At 37.8% G+C, this 17,790-nt stretch overlaps 1 protein-coding gene across 3 annotated transcripts in view; it reads right to left on the minus strand.

The window, feature by feature from the left end:
- Window positions 1-6,555: 6,555 nt before the first annotated feature.
- LOC123672779 overlaps window positions 6,556-17,790 on the minus strand; it is a 28,438-nt gene continuing 17,203 nt past the window's right edge. For all 3 annotated transcript variants that reach the window (XM_045607058.1, XM_045607057.1, XM_045607059.1), the window contains 3 exons: window positions 11,491-11,592; window positions 8,195-8,636; window positions 6,556-7,053 (listed from right to left, as the gene is read on the minus strand). In XM_045607058.1, the coding sequence (XP_045463014.1) occupies window positions 6,728-7,053; window positions 8,195-8,636; window positions 11,491-11,592 (870 nt within the window). In that variant the 3' untranslated portion in view covers window positions 6,556-6,727. The remainder of the gene's footprint in view (window positions 7,054-8,194; window positions 8,637-11,490; window positions 11,593-17,790) is intronic.

Here is a 17,790-nt window from a genome sequence, read left to right on the forward strand (position 1 = left end):
GGTTTGGCAATTAATCTTGAATAGACTCACGCCTGAACAACGCTTGGAAATAGTGTAATTTTATTTCGAAAATAGTGGTTCTGTGCGGAATACGTATCGCGCACTACGTCCATTTTATTTTGTTTAGCGATGAAGCGCACTTCTGGTTGAATGGCTACGTCAACAAACAAAACTGCCGCAGTTGGAGTGAAGCTAATCCTCAAGTGTATGTCAAAACACCGTTACATCCAGAAAAACTGACTGTTTGGTGCGCTTTATGGGCTGATGGAATCATTGGTCCGTAATTCTTCGAAAACGATGATGGCCAGAACGTTACAGTCAATGATGATCGGTATAGAGCCATGATTACTAACTTTTTCATTCCTGAATTGAACAACCATGATGTCCAGGAGCTGTGGTTCCAACAAGACAGCGCAACATGTCACACAGCTCGTGCCACAATCGATTTATTGAAAGACACGTTTGGTGACCGCCTAATTTCACGTTTTGTTCGGACCTGTGAATTGGCCTACAAGATCTTGTGATTTAACACCGCTAGACTACTTTCTGTGGGGCTTTGTAAAGTCATTGGTCTATGCGGATAAGTCACAAACCCTTGACCATTAGGAAGACAACATTCGCCGTGTTATTGCCGATATACGGCTACAAATGTTGGAAAAAGTCATCGAAAATTGGACTTCCAGATTGGACTACATCCGAGCCAGCCGTGGCGGTCATATGCCAGAAATCATAATTAAAATGTAATGCCACAAGATTATCTTGCGGATAAATAAAATTCATGTCAATCGAAGAATCCATCATTGTTTTATTGCAATTTAAAGTTCTATAGCTTTAAAAAAAACACCCTTCAGTATCTATGTGTCACTTCACTTTTAAGTCCACCTAATTCACAAAAAATTATTAAATATCAACTAAACAATATCAGCTATGTTTACTAATTTCTACGGTGAGTGTCCTCCTGAACAAAGTTTTTGAGGTCGACAAATTTTTACATAGTTAGATCCTTAACTTTCATTCCCGAAAATAACGAGCCAAAATGAAATACCCGTCCCCCTTTGTTCCAGAGCATCTCTTGTAGCGTGAAATTCCCCTTTCGCGATGATTGTTTCCTTTCACTCTCCCTAAATAATGCATGTATAATGAGGATAGTTCCATTCCGTAATTAGATTTCAGTTTTGTGCCTACTCCCCGGCGAATTCCCGTAACAATGCAGGGACGAGACTTAAACAGGATGAAACTCGCGAAAACGCTCTCTGGAAGTTTCCTCCAAGAAAGTTGCAACCCCCACAGGAGGATCGACCTGAATCACCCCCCAGCTAATTAAATATTACTCCTGGTTATTCAGAATTTTCTTATCTGAGCCCGATTGAACCGCCCCCTGTTAGACTTCGATAGCGTAATTTATTGATATTGTGGCTCGGAGCTCTCTTTGATGTTCGCCGCCGCAGAAGATCTCGTTTCGAAAAGTCGCGAATTGATTGGAGCTTGGCTAGTTTTTGTTTTTCCGCGAGTTGAACGTTTCGTTTGCCTGTTAGTTTTGAGCTTTGAGAGACTGAATACTTTCGAGAATTTAACACCTGAACTTTTTTTTTGTTTTTTATGGTTTCGAGCATGCCATCAAAATTGAATTTTGCATGAAGCTTGAATTATTTTTACATAACATGTGCTATGTTCCATTTCGACAGCTATCTTTACGAAACTCCTAGTCTGATTTTGCCCATTGATTCAGGCTTCTAAATTTTCCGTTCGAAAAAGATAGACAGAATCGAATTTGAGTCGAACCTTATTTTTTCAGACTATCCCCGACTAAAAATCAAAAATTGCAGACGTTCTGTCAGAGGATAGAGCGTTGAAGTAGATTTTGAGTTTGGGATCAATTTCATAAACAATATGAAGAGACAATAAAATTCAAAAACGAGATTTATTCAGATATATTACATTCTTCTCATATAAAAATTGTTTACATCTCTATCAGTTTAGAGCAATTCGATAACAAACGGGGTATAAAGATTAAACTTAATTTAGAAATGAGCTTCCTCGATAAATTGCTTATTTAAAATATTACCAGAGATTGTGTAGCCTTGAATGCGCTATATTTTTATTTTATTTATCCATTTATTTATCTATCGATATTTGTTCATATTTCTTCCTCCAGTATTTAATCAGTAACTTTTTTTATAATTTAAACAAACGGTGTTTATAGGCAACGTAATTCCAATCATAATAGTCTTTTTGGGTCGAAATTGTGCTTAATATTCGTTATATATACATAATGTTTTTCACTATAAAAATAAAATAGCCCTTATCATTAAATTTTTGAAGCACATTTTTTAATTTTACATTCACAGTTAAATTCTGCGAAAAAGTATATACTTTTGTGGGTTGTAATTTGTTTATTTTTATTTTTTTATGCGTGCCTTACGATTTGATTGTACTTCAGAAACTGTTTCTCGTTATATTTTTTGCTTCAATTAACTTATTTATTCATTTATTACTACAATTTCAAAGTATTTTCAGAGGTGATATCAGATTAAGTATCTTGATCAAATCTTTCTATTCGCACCAAATTTTATGTTCAAAATTAACTTCATTTTGGTATTGAAGTGAAGACGATGCTTTTTTACTACTTGAAAGTTTCATATTTTTGCCTATAATTTATGAAATAATGTACTGACCGCACAACTGCAAGCATTTTCGTAATCTACATAGTCGAATCAATCAATAAAATGACACAATATTTCCATGAAAGAACTTTTATTTTTCAAAAAATTTTTAAGGGTCAGGTATAGAAAATTTTACGAAAATTTTTGGACAAAAAATTTTTCAGGTGAGATCGAAATTCGGCTAATCAGAGATCGTAAATTATGGCATCGCTCACCGCTTCTTCGTAGAACTTCCGATTTTGAGGGAATTTGAACTCGAAATTTGGGAAAAAAATGAATTTGCCTCTAAAAATCGTTATATCTCCTGAATTATTCGTCACAGATCCCTCAAATAAAAACGTTTTCAAACTTCAAGTTCCGCTCTGAAACATAGTGAAGTTTCAAGTGCGTAGCCCATGGCCAGAAGATGTGGCAGCTTAGGGAAAATTATCAATTTTTTCTTTGAAAGTTTCATATTTTTGCCTATAATTTATGAAATAATGTACTGACCACACAACTGCAAGCATTTTCGTAATCTACATAGTCGAATCAATCAATAAAATGACACAATATTCCCATGAAAGAACTTTTATTTTTCAAAAAATTTTTAAGGGTCAGGTATAGAAAATTTTGCGAAAATTTTTGGACAAAAAATTTTTCAGGTGAGATCGAAATTCGACTAATCAGAGATCGTAAATTATGGCATCGCTCACTGATTCTTCGTAGAGCTCCCGGTTTTGGGGGAATTTGAACTCGAAATTTGGGAAAAAATTGAATTTGCCTCTAAAAATCGTTATATCTCCTGAATTATTCGTCACAGATCCCTCAAATAAAAACGTTTTCAAACTTCAAGTTCCGCTCTAAAACATAGTGGAGTTTCAAGTGCGTAGCCCATGGCCAGAAGAAGTGGCAGCTTCGGGAAAATTATCAATTTTTTCTTTGAAAGTTTCATATTTTTGCCTATAATTTATGAAATTATGTACTGACCGCACAACTGCAAGCATTTTCGTAATCTACATAGCCGAATCAATCAATAAAATGACACAATATTCCCATGAAAGAACTTTTATTTTTCAAAAAATTTTTAAGGGTCAGGTATAGAAAATTTTACGAAAATTTTTGGGCCAAAAATGTTTCAGGTGAGATCGAAATTCGGCTAATCAGAGATAGTAAATTATGGCATCGCTCACCGATTCTTCGTAGAGCTCCCGGTTTTGGGGGAATTTGAACTCGAAATTTGGGAAAAAATTGAATTTGCCTCTAAAAATCGTTATATTTCCTGAATTATTCGTCACAGATCCCTCAAATAAAAACGTTTTCAAACTTCAAGTTCCGCTCTAAAACATAGTGGAGTTTCAAGTGCGTAGCCCATGGCCAGAAGAAGTGGCAGCTTCGGGAAAATTATCAATTTTTTCTTTGAAAGTTTCATAATTTTGCCTATAATTTATGAAATAATGTACTGACCGCACAACTGCAAGCATTTTCGTAATCTACATAGTCGAATCAATCAATAAAATGACACAATATTCCCATGAAAGAACTTTTATTTTTCAAAAAATTTTTAAGGGTCAGGTATAGAAAATTTTACGGAAATTTTTGGACAAAAAATTTTTCAGGTGAGATCGAAATTCGGCTAATCAGAGATCGTTAATTATGGCATCGCTCATCGATTCTTCGTAGAGCTCCCGGTTTTGGGGGAATTTGAACTCGAAATTTGGGAAAAAATTGAATTTGCCTCTAAAAATCGTTATATCTCCTGAATTATTCGTCACAGATCCCTCAAATAAAAACGTTTTCAAACTTCAAGTTCCGCTCTAAAACATAGTGGAGTTTCAAGTGCGTAGCCCATGGCCAGAAGAAGTGGCAGCTTCGGGAAAATTATCAATTTTTTCTTTGAAAGTTTCATAATTTTGCCTATAATTTATGAAATAATGTACTGACCGCACAACTGCGAGCATTTTCGTAATCTACATAGTCGAATCAATCAATAAAATGACACAATATTCCCATGAAAGAACTTTTATTTTTCAAAAAATTTTTAAGGGTCAGGTATAGAAAATTTTACGGAAATTTTTGGACAAAAATTTTTCAGGTGAGATCGAAATTCGGCTAATCAGAGATCGTTAATTATGGCATCGCTCATCGATTCTTTGTAGAGCTCCCGGTTTTGGGGGAATTTGAACTCGAAATTTGGGAAAAAATTGAATTTGCCTCTAAAAATCGTTATATCTCCTGAATTATTCGTCACAGATCCCTCAAATAAAAACTTTTTCAAACTTCAAGTTCCGCTCTAAAACATAGTGGAGTTTCAAGTGCGTAGCCCATGGCCAGAAGAAGTGGCAGCTTCGGGAAAATTATCAATTTTTTCTTTGAAAGTTTCATATTTTTGCCTATAATTTATGAAATAATGTACTGACCGCACAACTGCAAGCATTTTCGTAATCTACATAGTCGAATCAATCAATAAAATGACACAATATTCCCATGAAAGAACTTTTATTTTTCAAAAAATTTATAAGGGTCAGGTATAGAAAATTTTACGAAAATTTTTGGACAAAAAATTTTTCAGGTGAGATCGAAATTCGGCTGATCAGAGATCGTAAATTATGGCATCGCTCACCGATTCTTCGTAGAACTCCCGGTTTTGGGGGAATTTGAACTCGAAATTTGGGAAAAAATTGAATTTGCCTCTAAAAATCGTTATATCTCCTGAATTATTCGTCACAGATCCCTCAAATAAAAACGTTTTCAAACTTCAAGTTCCGCTCTAAAACATAGTGGAGTTTCAATTGCGTAGCCCATGGCCAGAAGAAGTGGCAGCTTCGGAAAAATTATCAATTTTTTCTTTGAAAGTTTCATATTTTTGCCTATAATTTATGAAATAATGTACTGACCGCCCAACTGCAAGCATTTTCGTAATCTACATAGTCGAATCAATCAATAAAATGACACAATATTCCCATGAAAGAACTTTTATTTTTAAAAAAATTTTTAAGGGTCAGGTATAGAAAATTTTACAAAAATTTTTGGACAAAAAATTTTTCAGGTGAGATCGAAATTCGGCTAATCAGAGATCGTAAATTATGGCATCGCTCACCGATTCTTCGTAGAGCTCCCGGTTTTGGGGGAATTTGAACTCGAAATTTGGGAAAAAATTTAATTTGCCTCTAAAAATCGTTATATCTCCTGAATTTATCGTCACAGATTCCTCAAATAAAAACGTTTTCAAACTTCAAGTTCCGCTCTAAAACATAGTGGAGTTTCAAGTGCGTAGCCCAAGGCCAGAAGAAGTGGCAGCTTCGGGAAAATTATCAATTTTTTCTTTGAAAGTTTCATAATTTTGCCTATAATTTATGAAATAATGTACTGACCGCACAACTGCGAGCATTTTCGTAATCTACATAGTCGAATCAATCAATAAAATGACACAATATTCCCATGAAAGAACTTTTATTTTTCAAAAAATTTTTAAGGGTCAGGTATAGAAAATTTTACGAAAATTTTTGGACAAAAAATTTTTCAGGTGAGATCGAAATTCGGCTAATCAGAGATCGTAAATTATGGCATCGCTCACCGATTCTTCGTAGAGCTCCCGGTTTTGGGGGAATTTGAACTCGAAATTTGGGAAAAAATTGAATTTGCCTCTAAAAATCGTTATATCTCCTGAATAATTCGTCACAGATCCCTCAAATAAAAACGTTTTCAAACTTCAAGTTCCGCTCTAAAACATAGTGGAGTTTCAAGTGCGTAGCCCATGGCCAGAAGAAGTGCCAGCTTCGGGAAAATTATCAATTTTTTCTTTGAAAGTTTCATATTTTTGCCTATAATTTATGAAATAATGTACTGACCGCACAACTGCAAGCATTTTCGTAATCTACATAGTCGAATCAATCAATAAAATAACACAATATTCCCATGAATGAACTTTTATTTCTCAAAAAACTTTATTCAGGATGAGGGCAGTTACCTTCCGTTGAAAGTTTGTCACAGAGCTTGTAGGACACACTATAAATGATATGGCGAATTTTTATTTACATCATACATTCATTACATAACACCTTCCATTGTTCATTCATTATATCCTCTCACTTCCTCCCATATGCTCCGTTTATGCTCTTCAGGAAAACATGTTGATAATCATCAGAGAGCTGGGGTGCGAGGGTTGACAAAATTATCGCTGGGTTGTCTAAATACGTTGGGGCAACGGTTGAGCTGAAACCTGGCGCTCCCTGATTGACTATTTGGACTTTATTATGCGGAATGATCTGAAACCGATGAGAGGACTGGGGTTGATTCTGATGGCTCTGGGATTGTGAAGCATCGACGTAGTCCAGGTTTGAATATTGTTGAATTCTGTTGGAAATGTGAGAAGTTTGTGTCGGTTGGTAGGCTTGGTATGTGGGTTGAGTAACTGAAAGCATATTGAAGAGGATTAGATATAATGTGAATTGTTTTGTAGTTCGGTATGAACTACTAGGTGGTACAAGACAATGTGACGTTTTTTAAATGATCGTTACTGAGTTGATTTTTGTCAAATATGAATTCATTCACACAGAAATATTGGACCTTATAAAGGATGTTTTTTTTAGAGCTATAGAACTTTAAATTGCAATAAAACTACGATGGATTATTCGATTGACATGAATTTTATTTATCCGCAAGATAATCTTGTGGCATTACATTTTAAATATGATTTCTGGCATATGACCGCCACGGCTGCCTCGGATGTAGTCCAATCTGGACGTCCAATTTTCGATGACTTTTTGCAACATTTGTGGCCGTATATCGGCAATAACACGGCGAATGTTGTCTTCCAAATGGTCAAGGTTTTGTGGCTTATCCGCATAGACCAATGACTTTACATAGCCACACAGAAAGTAGTCTAGCGGTGTTAAATCACAAGATCTTGGAGGCCGATTCACAGGTCCGAAACGTGAAATTAGGCGGCCACCAAACGTGTCTGTCAATAAATCGATTGTGGCACGAGCTGTGTGACATGTTGCGCCGTCTTGTTGGAACCACAGCTCCTAGACATCATGGTTGTTCAATTCAGGAATGAAAAAGTTAGTAATCATGACTCTATACCGATCACCATTGACTGTAACGTTCTGGCCATCATCGTTTTTGAAGAAGTACGGACCAATTATTCCACGAGCCCATAAAGCGCACCAAACATTCAGTTTTTCTAACACTGAACACTTATTATGAACGTCTCTTCATTTTTGGGTGCCGTCTTCTAGCTAAGGTTGGCGATGAGCAGATTCTTCCCTAGATTGTACCTTATTAATCTAGGTCAGTCCACTCTTTTATGTTCTATCTTTGGCCTTACAAAACTCCAAGAACGGTCAATTGTACTGAACATTCATCAAAACGTGATAATTATTGACTCTTTGAAGTCTATCTGACCTCTTTCAGTCATGTCAGTGGTCTTATGGACAACGGGATGCTTTACCGATGCAATTTTCGCTCTGCAGCATAATGTTTCGATAATTACTGCCATAAGAAATTCTATGATTGAAACAAATATTCAATGAAACAACTGAAAAACTCACCTGCAAAAAACAGCCTTGGCGATCCCTTAGACACCTGTGCTTGATCCACCCTCCCATCGCCCTGCTCATAATCGTAATCCTCTATATGGTTCTCATGTATGGGAGTAGAGGGCGTTGTCTTCAATCTTAACTCGATACCTTCCCGTTCAAACGAATACCTTCCATCTCCACGTCCGTACGATCCAAACTTGCTTACCCCCACCGCTCCGACATTACTCCTCTGTTGTGGTTCCCTCTCCGAGACGTCGCCCTCCTGATATTTAACGTCTGCTTTGTAGCCGTTTTTATCTGCGGTGTATGACACAATTTGAACCCTGCCGTCTGGCAATTTCACTCGGTATTCACCGCTCGTGGCCTTCTCGTTCTGGGACTGCGTGTGGGAGAAGTCGTCTCCTGTTAAATGGTCCACCACTTTGTAGGAGAACGCGTAGTTCTTTTGTTCCTGTGTGTGAGAAATGGCAAGATATGAAATTCGGGCAGGGGAGATAAAGCGAGGTGACGTGTGGGTAGGGGGGGGAAATAGGAGGGGATAACGATGTGAGAATGGATGACAGGATGTAGGACGAATGTCAACCTGCAAATCCTCTCGCTGGAGGTGGGAAAGGGGGGTTGGAAGGGTTTATTTTACTTGGGGGGGTTTATGGGATATTCTCTTGAGGGGAATTATAGAAAAGGAAGTTGTAACTGACTGAGATAGGCTTTAAAAAAAAATTGTAAAACGCTGACATCAAGTCAGGAGATTCGTGTGCCCTTCTAAATACACTGCGCAAAAAAATTAACGCACATTATGGAAATCACAAATTTATTCTACAACTGAAGGTGTTCTCAATGATAATTCTTTTTATCAGAATTATGCATGCATATGTTATCCACTTTCAACGTTTTTCTTCAATACAGATGTTTTTTCCCAGCAGGAATAAAAAAAGATGAGATTATCAGATTTTGAATGTATTGGCTCCATTCTGAAATCAGTTGTTGTCGATCAATTCTAGTGATCAATAGTTTTTCTTTCGTTTGATTTTCTACACTCGATCGCTATGCAACGCAAAACATGCAATTTGACCCAAAAGGAATATGCCCAAGCGGTAGTTTTGTGAGAAGAAGGGTGGACATACACAAGAATTGGAGAATGATTTTGGAGTTTCCCATACAAGTATGTCCAGAATGTTGCAGCGATTCAGGGAGACAGGTATGAATGTCCGAAGACCAGTACATATCTCGATCAATTCTAGAACAACTGATTTCAGAGTGGAGCCAATACATTCAAAATCTGTTAATCTCATCTTTTATTATTCCTGCTGGGAAAAAACATCTGTATTCAAGAAAAACGTTGAAAGTGGATAACATATGCATGCATAATTCTGATAAAAATAATTATCATTGAGAACACCTTCAGTTGTAGAATACATTTGAGGTTTCCATAATGTGCATTAATTTCTTTGCGCAGTGTATATCTGGTGGTGCCATCTGGGTGTCAAGCCTGGGACGTATTGAGTTAAATGTATCTATATAACAAAAATTCCCCCTGATTATTTCGTATATATCAACCCTCACATCCATTTTACATATTCATCCAAATCTTTCAACACGAAAAAACCGTGAAACTCGGTAAACACGAAGACAAGACGACTATACCCAAATTGTCCTCGCCATTATCACAATTAAAATCCTCGTTGAGCGCCCATCATATCCGGAATTTTTCACAGTAATCCCCACCCCGCAAATATGCCTCGTTTCCACATTCGTTATCGGGTGAAAATAATTGTTATGAATATTCAAGTGAATCCCGAAAATGCACCCGACAAGTTATAATAAACCGGTGCTTTCGGCGCCATGTTTTTAAATTGGGAGGACAAAAACAGGACCCTGGAACGGTGTTTTCATCAATACGTTCGTTGAAATAATTGAATGCAGGTTCATTGTTTCGGGATAGATTTTATCCGGTTGGTATCGTCGTTCCCGGTTTTGAATGATTTGCGTTTATGATTGTGCATTTCTTCGTTAATTTGGGAACACTGTGGTCTGTGGAATTTTCAATATTTTATTTCCCGACTGTCCTAAGTCTTTGTCAATCTTCTGAAAAACTTAAGACTGGTATGAGTAAGAAGATCAATCGGATTGAGATCTGGACTTCTTGCTGGCCATTCCATTCGAGAGACTTCAACCTCTTCAAGGTACTCCTGATCGATGCGTGCACGATGGGGTCTGGCATTATCGTCCATAAAAATGAAATTTTCACCAATGTATGGGGCAAATGGCACTACATTGTCTTCAAGAATGTTCCTTATATACCTATCAGCATTCATAGCTCCATTATCAACGACCACTAGGTCTGTGCGAGCAGTCAAAGATATTCCACCCCATATCATAATCAATCCTCCCCCGAAACCAGTAGTATTCAGGAAATTGCACTGAGCATATCTTTCATGTGGACGTCTGTATACAAGGGAACGTCGATCACAATGGTAGAGGCAGAATCTAGACTCATCTGTGAAGATAACTCTTTCCCAATCAGCCTCTTCCCAATGGATTTGCTCTCTCGCAAAATCCAAACGCGCCCTTCGATGGGCTGGGGTAAGAGCTGGGCCTCTTGCTGCGACACGAGGCCTTAAATCATATTCTCTGAGGCGATTTCTTATTGTCTGAGTGCTAATTTGCACCCCATGAGTTTGCTCAAGCTGATTTTGAAGGAGGCGAGCGGTTGCAAACCGTTGTCTCAACGAAGAAACTCTCAAGTAACGTTCTTGAATGGTAGTTGTTACCCGTGGTCTACCCTGTCCTGGTCTTCGGACATTCATAGCTGTCTCCCTGAATCGCTGCAACATTCTGGACACACTTGTATGGGAAACTTCAAACCTTTCTGCAATTCTTGTGTATGTCCACCTTTCTTCTCGCAAAACTACCGCTTGGGCACATTCCTCTTTGGTCAAATTGCGTGTTTCGCGTTGCATAGCGATCGAGTGTAGATAATTATCTACAATCAATTCTCTCTCGAATGGAATGTCCAGCAAGAAGTCCAGATCTCAATCCGATTGAGCAGGTTTGGGATAACCTCAATAGAAGGCTGAGAAGTTCAGAAAATCATCCAGCTACTCTTAATGACTTAGGAGTCCAACTCAGAGAAATCTGGGAAGGATTAGATCAGAACATTTTAAGATCACTCATTTTGAGTATGAACCGTCGTTGCCGTGCTGTAATTAACGCAAGGGGTGGAAATACCAAGTATTAAATCACTGTGTATATCAGGCCTCATTTTTCTTCACGTTTTTTTTTGAAGAATACCGAAAGATACTTACATTCAAAGAAGAACCATCATAATCCTCATAATTGGAATGACCCAAAACTTTTTTAGCATGTCCTGCCAACGATTTTGAAATTTGTGGATCGATTTGACTTTCCTGAAAAAAAACTCAAATGAAACGGTCTCACTCCTATTAATGAAACATAAAATTTTTCAATCATATTCATTAATATGTATTAGTATGTATGGTTATTATATGCTTTCCCTAATTATTCCTAGAATTTGTTAATTTATTCTGTTGAGTGTTTTCATATTATTGTATTTCTTTAATTTTATGTATTTAAAAAAAATTCTGTACAAAAGCAATTCATTTGAAATCAGATCCGAGAAGCAACCACTGAATGCACGGCATCTATTACTTTCATAGAGTTTTCTCTTAAAAAAGCTAATAAAGAACCATCTTATGTAATACAAACACCATAGTTTCCTACCACCAGGTTATTATTATTATTTTTTGAACTGGGGTTGTTTTGGTTCGGTAAACCTTCCGGGAACTGCGACCATGCAGATCTTTTGTTCACTACCCTACTCATTCATAGAAACCCAGGGAGGTCGTCAACGACGTTAATAAAATTGACAACCTCCTAAGGGGCCTTGGCCGTTACCTCTCTGGTATCCAGAACCGGCTTACCCATGTGAATGGTTCTTAGGCCAGCCAGCTCAGGACACTTGCATATCAAGTGTTTGGCTGTTTCTGCTTCCGATCCACAGAGCCTGCAAATCTCGTCTGCTGACTTTTCCATATGGTACAAATGATGTTTGTACCGACAGTGCCCCGTCAGCAGTCCCACCATCACCCGAAGCTCGGCTCGCGACAGCTTCCGGAGCTTTTTGGCGTAGGTAGGTGAAATCTTTACGAATTTCTTTGCCTGAACAAGTCTAGGAGTGTTAGTCCAGTGGATTGTCCTGCTGTTCAACTCCCATAGCTGGACTGCAGCTTTATATTGATCCTTTCCTATGCCACAGAAAGGCTCAGGTCCAGCAGGTGTTAACCTTGATGCACTTTTTGCAAGCTCATCAGCTCTTTCATTTCCTTCAACCCCACAGTGCCCTGGTACCCAAAGTACCACCAGTGTTTAAATATATACCTACAATTACTTCCAAAGAAAAGGTGATTATTTTTCAATTTCTCTATTTGTGAAAGACTAAAATTTTTTGAAGAATTTAAAATGACATCATTCAATTGTCTATCAAATATGTAGCCATTTTATAAAAATAATCTTTTCATCACAAATTTACACAAAAAACCATCCCATAAACTCATTTAATGAACTCCCTGTATATAGGACGCTTCCCTGTAACTAACTCATTACACCGCTCTGTTGAATATACCCCATGAAAATATGAATTATACGAAGTTCCGCATTCCTTGTCCGCAATTCATCGTTATTCCACCAGGGGGCGTATTCTGATGGCGAAAAGCCATCATACATATGAGGCCAACTTCACATCGCATTTCCGTTTTCCGCACCTCAAGCGGACCGAATTCAAATTAGTCCGGACTTTAACGTTGTACACGGCGCTGAAATCCGACTTACGGCGTATCAGACGGTCAGATTGGATGCGACACATTTCACATACTCGGATGACCGTTTCATGAATACTTCATGACCCCACCCCGAAGCAACATGAGGTTGGCGTAATCGTCGGTATCGCGATTGCTGCGGAGTTAACGGGGCTGCTTTGTATATACCGGACGTCAATGTGCGGTTCAGTGTATATTTGAGAGTTTTCTATGGAAAGAGAGAAATATATATAGATGTATATTTAGATATATGAATAGAATGAAATAGTGCAGATGTTGTTTTATTTGGAGTGAACATTTTACTTTTGTTGGACGGCTGATTGTCCGACTGTATCACGTGAGGTTCATAAATAAAATGATTTATTTCTTCTTTAAATTGCCTACAAATGACAGTATGGGAAAAAAATGGTGCATTTGATATACAGGGTAAGAACTATTTAGAGGGGCACTAGAGGGAAATCGAAAACCGTTAGCGATACAGATACAAAAAAATTGCCTTATTCAGAGGGTAGTGTTTTGATGTTAACAGATCCAAAATATCTCCAATGATTCCCGAGATATCTCGAAAAAACTGAAAATTGAGATTTTTAACTCATTCGTTTCTGGAGATAACCTCACGAAATTCGGTTTGTGGTCATAATTCAATATAGTGTTATAATAGTGTCGTTAGATTTTTTCTGTTTTCCATTTTTTCATAGATTCGATAGTCAATTCTTTTTTTTTATGGACTTGGTTTTCCTTATGAATTGATAAAAAAAATTACAAATTCAACGATATATCACACTCACTTACAAAAATATCAAGTTCTAGGTAGACAAATTTGAAAAGTTGTTATGTGAAATCATCACGTGACTTTCGCGTCTCTTTCGATATCCCTTTAGTTCCAACCAAATAGTTCCTGTATTCAGAAAAATATGAGATTACAGTTTGAATTGTTGTAAACTGCTGAAGAAGTACTATCATTTGAGTATCTTCTTTACCACATTAAGAGTTAGATGGAATCTGCCTACTGCAAGTTAAACATAGGAAGAGCTGAAGGTATTGTGCAGATATCCATATAAAGAGGAGCACTTCTTAACAAGCTGATTCCTAAATCCTCAAAAAGTTATAGTTGAGGCTTCCATGGAAGCCATTGATCATTGTTGGACACAGTCGAATTCCACATCTAATTTTTCTTCCTCAGAATGGAATTTGACAAAATTATTTTGTCAATGATTCCAATGGAACAGTTGAAACAATTTCACAGGATGAATGGCATTGAAATGTTTACCTTTTTCAGTATCAACCTAACCTAACCTAACCTACAGGTAAAGGGTGTTTTTTTTAGAGCTATAGAACTTTAAATTGCAATAAAACAACGATGGATTATTCGATTGACATGAATTTTATTTATCCCGGCTGACTCGGATGTAGTCCAATCTGGACGTTCAATTTTCGATGACTTTTTCCAACATTTGTGGCCGTATATCGGTAATAACACGGCAATGGCCAAGGGTTTGTGGCTTATCCGCATAGACCAATGACTTTACATAGCCCCACAGAAAGTGGTCTAGCGTGTTAAAACACAAGATCTTGGAGGCCAATTCACAGGTCCAAAACGTGAAATTAGGCGTTCACCAAACGTGTCTTTCAATAAATCGATTTTGGCACGAGCTGTGTGACATGCTGCGCCGTCTTGTTGGAATAACAGCTCCTGGACATCATGGTGGTTCAATTCAGGAATGAAAGAGTTAGTAATCATGGCTCTATACCGATCACCATTGACTGTAACGTTCTGGCCATCATCGTTTTTGAAGAAGTACGCACCAATGATTCCACCAGCTCATAAAGCGAGACAAACAGTCAGTTTTTCTGGATGTAACGGTGTTTCGACATACACTTGAGGATAAGCTTCACTCCAAATGCGGCAGTTTTGTTTGTTGACGTAGCCATTCAACCAGAAGTGCGCTTCATCGCTAAACAAAATAAAATGGACTTAGTGCGCGATACGTATTCCGCACAGATCCATTATTTTCGAAATAAAATTGCACTATTTGTAAGCGTTGTTTAGGAGTGAGTCTATTAATAGTGAATTGCCAAACCAAACTGAGAATAAATCACTTGACAGCTGTTAAATCGGTCGCCATCTTGAACAGAAATGCCAACTTAAAGTTATATACCTCGAAAAAAAAACACCGTTATGAAACTCATGAAAACCTCAAACCCATCCTTTACAAATTAACACAGACACCCGTGTCCCCACCAGCTTCAATCCCCACCACTCTGTAAATATATAAAAACTAATGGCGTTCACTTCGAATTACATTTCAGCGCGAACCGTACTCGTGAACATTCTCACGCCCAAACATGTCCCAATTTTTTTTTCCCTCCGGTGTATCACGTTATAACACATTTTCCTTCTACGAACCGTGCCGAAAGTACGATATTCTTGACTCTCGACATCCAGAATTTGCATTCGACGTAGCCCAACATCAAAGCGGAGCTATCCTTGCTGAAATTTTAATATTCTACACTCATGAATTTTTACTATTAATCTTGAGCATCGCGGTAATCCAATCTCGTTCACACCATTCATGCTCACTGAGGAGGTCCTCAGTGAGAAGTGGATGTACCGCAGGATACTAAGAGTATCGTGGACAGAGAAAGTAACGAATGTGGAGATCTTGCGGAGAATGCAGAAAGAGAAAGAATTGGTACTGACTATTGAAAAAACTGCAAACTGCAATACCTGGGACATATTATGAAGACAGATAGAAACCAGTTGCAAAAGCTTATTGTCCAGGGAGAGATAATGGGCAAAAGATCAATAGGAAGAAAAAGATACTCATGGTTGAAGAAGAATGGTACAATTGCAACAACTGCTAATTGTTCAAATCTGCAGTATCGAGAATAGGCATAGCTTTGATAGTAGCCAAACTTCGGAACTTTTGGATGAAAGAAATGTTTCGTTCGGGGGCTACTGGTGGTCTTGGAAATCAGGATTGATTCCTGGATTTTCATTATCACAAATTGTTACCTTGAAGCAGTTTAACTGAGGATCTCTAAAGCCCTGGGAAGTGAGCCCTCGATTCTACAGACCGAGATAACGGCTGTTTATGTATGCGCCCAGGAGTGTCTCAAAATGAACCTCAAGGGGGCGCATATCGGACAGCCAAACCACGCTGAGATCCCTGGAATCGTGTTGTCAGGGTTCTTTGCTGACTTGGGAGTGCCGTATCACCATAAAGCAACAGGCCAGAGGAAATAAGGTGACTCTACTATGGGTACAAGGGCACTGTGAGGTTGAAGGAAATGAAAGAACGGATGAACTTGCAAAAAGTGCATCAAGGTTAAGATCTGCTGGACCTGACCTTTTCTGTGGGATAGGAAAAGACCTATATAAAGCTGCGGTCCAGCTATGGGAGTTGAATAACAGGATAATCCACTGGACTAACACTCCTGGACTTGCTCAGGCAAAGAAATTCGTGAAGATTTCACCTACCTACGCCAAAAAGCTCCTGAAGCTGTCGCGAGCCGAGCTTCGGGTAATGGTGGGACTGATGACGGGGCACTGTCGGTACAAACATCATTTGTACCGTATAGGAAAGTCAGCAGACGAGATTTGCAGGCTCTGTGGATCGGAAGCAGAAACAGCCGAACACTTGATATGCAAGTGTCCGGAGCTGGCTGGCCTAAGAACCATTCACATGGGTAAGCCGGTCCTGGATACCAGAGAGATAACGACCAAGGCCCCTAAGGAGGTTGTCAATTTTATTAACGTCTTTGACGACCTCCCTGGGTTTGTATGAATGAGTAGGATAGTGAACAAAAGATCTGCATGGTTGCAGTTCCCGGAAGGCTTACCGAACCAAAATGACCCCAGTTCAAATAATAATAATAATAATACCTTGAAGCAGTAAAGAGAGCTGAAGTTTCGAGTTGCTTTTGAAGAGGCAAAATTGTTTTCTGACAAGAAACACTTGAAGACTAGCAGTTGAAGGAAGCCCTATGGAGACCACAACGGTTACAAGATCATATCCTTTCTTCATGAAATTTTCCATGGCCAATTCGCACTTTTGTGGTGTATGTCTTCGATAACTTCATGAATCCCATATTTAAAGGCTTGACTCGAATGTGGAGCATTAGCATTGACCTAAACTTTCACATGGCACCAAAGAAAGAAGTCTAAAGGTGTTGAATCACAAGATCTCAGCGTACAATTGTGATAACCACTACGAAAAATAACACTGAAAAGAAACTTTTGTTGGAAAATTGAATATTGTGAATATTTTTTGAGTAGTAGAGTGGAAAAATAACACCAATCATTTCGCTTGTAGAAGAGCTCAAGAGAATCTCTCATTCCTGAGGTGCCATTGCACTGATGTGTTCTTTGTTCAATAACAATAACAATAACAATAACAATAAATTTATTTCAGAAATCTTGTACATAGAATCTGGTACAAAGAAAAGAAATACGTCAGTTAAAGAAAACAAAATCAAATATTCTTACAAAAAAAATCGAATTCTTTCATAGAATAGGGTTCACATTCAATAATAAGTGATTGAATCTCTTTTTTGAATAATTTAAGTTCCATATTATGAAATTTTCTAGGTAATAAATTAAACAATTTCAAACATACATAAGGTACATTAGACTCCGTTATACTCAGATGATGAGAAGGGTATAGGAAATGTGAGTTTTGTCTAGTTCTATTGATGTTTTTAAAATTCACAAAATAACTTGGATTCTTACATAAAAATAATAAACATCTATATATATATATATATATA

Source organism: Harmonia axyridis, chromosome 2 (assembly GCF_914767665.1).
Source record: "Harmonia axyridis chromosome 2, icHarAxyr1.1, whole genome shotgun sequence".
NCBI classification, from domain to species: domain Eukaryota; kingdom Metazoa; phylum Arthropoda; class Insecta; order Coleoptera; family Coccinellidae; genus Harmonia; species Harmonia axyridis.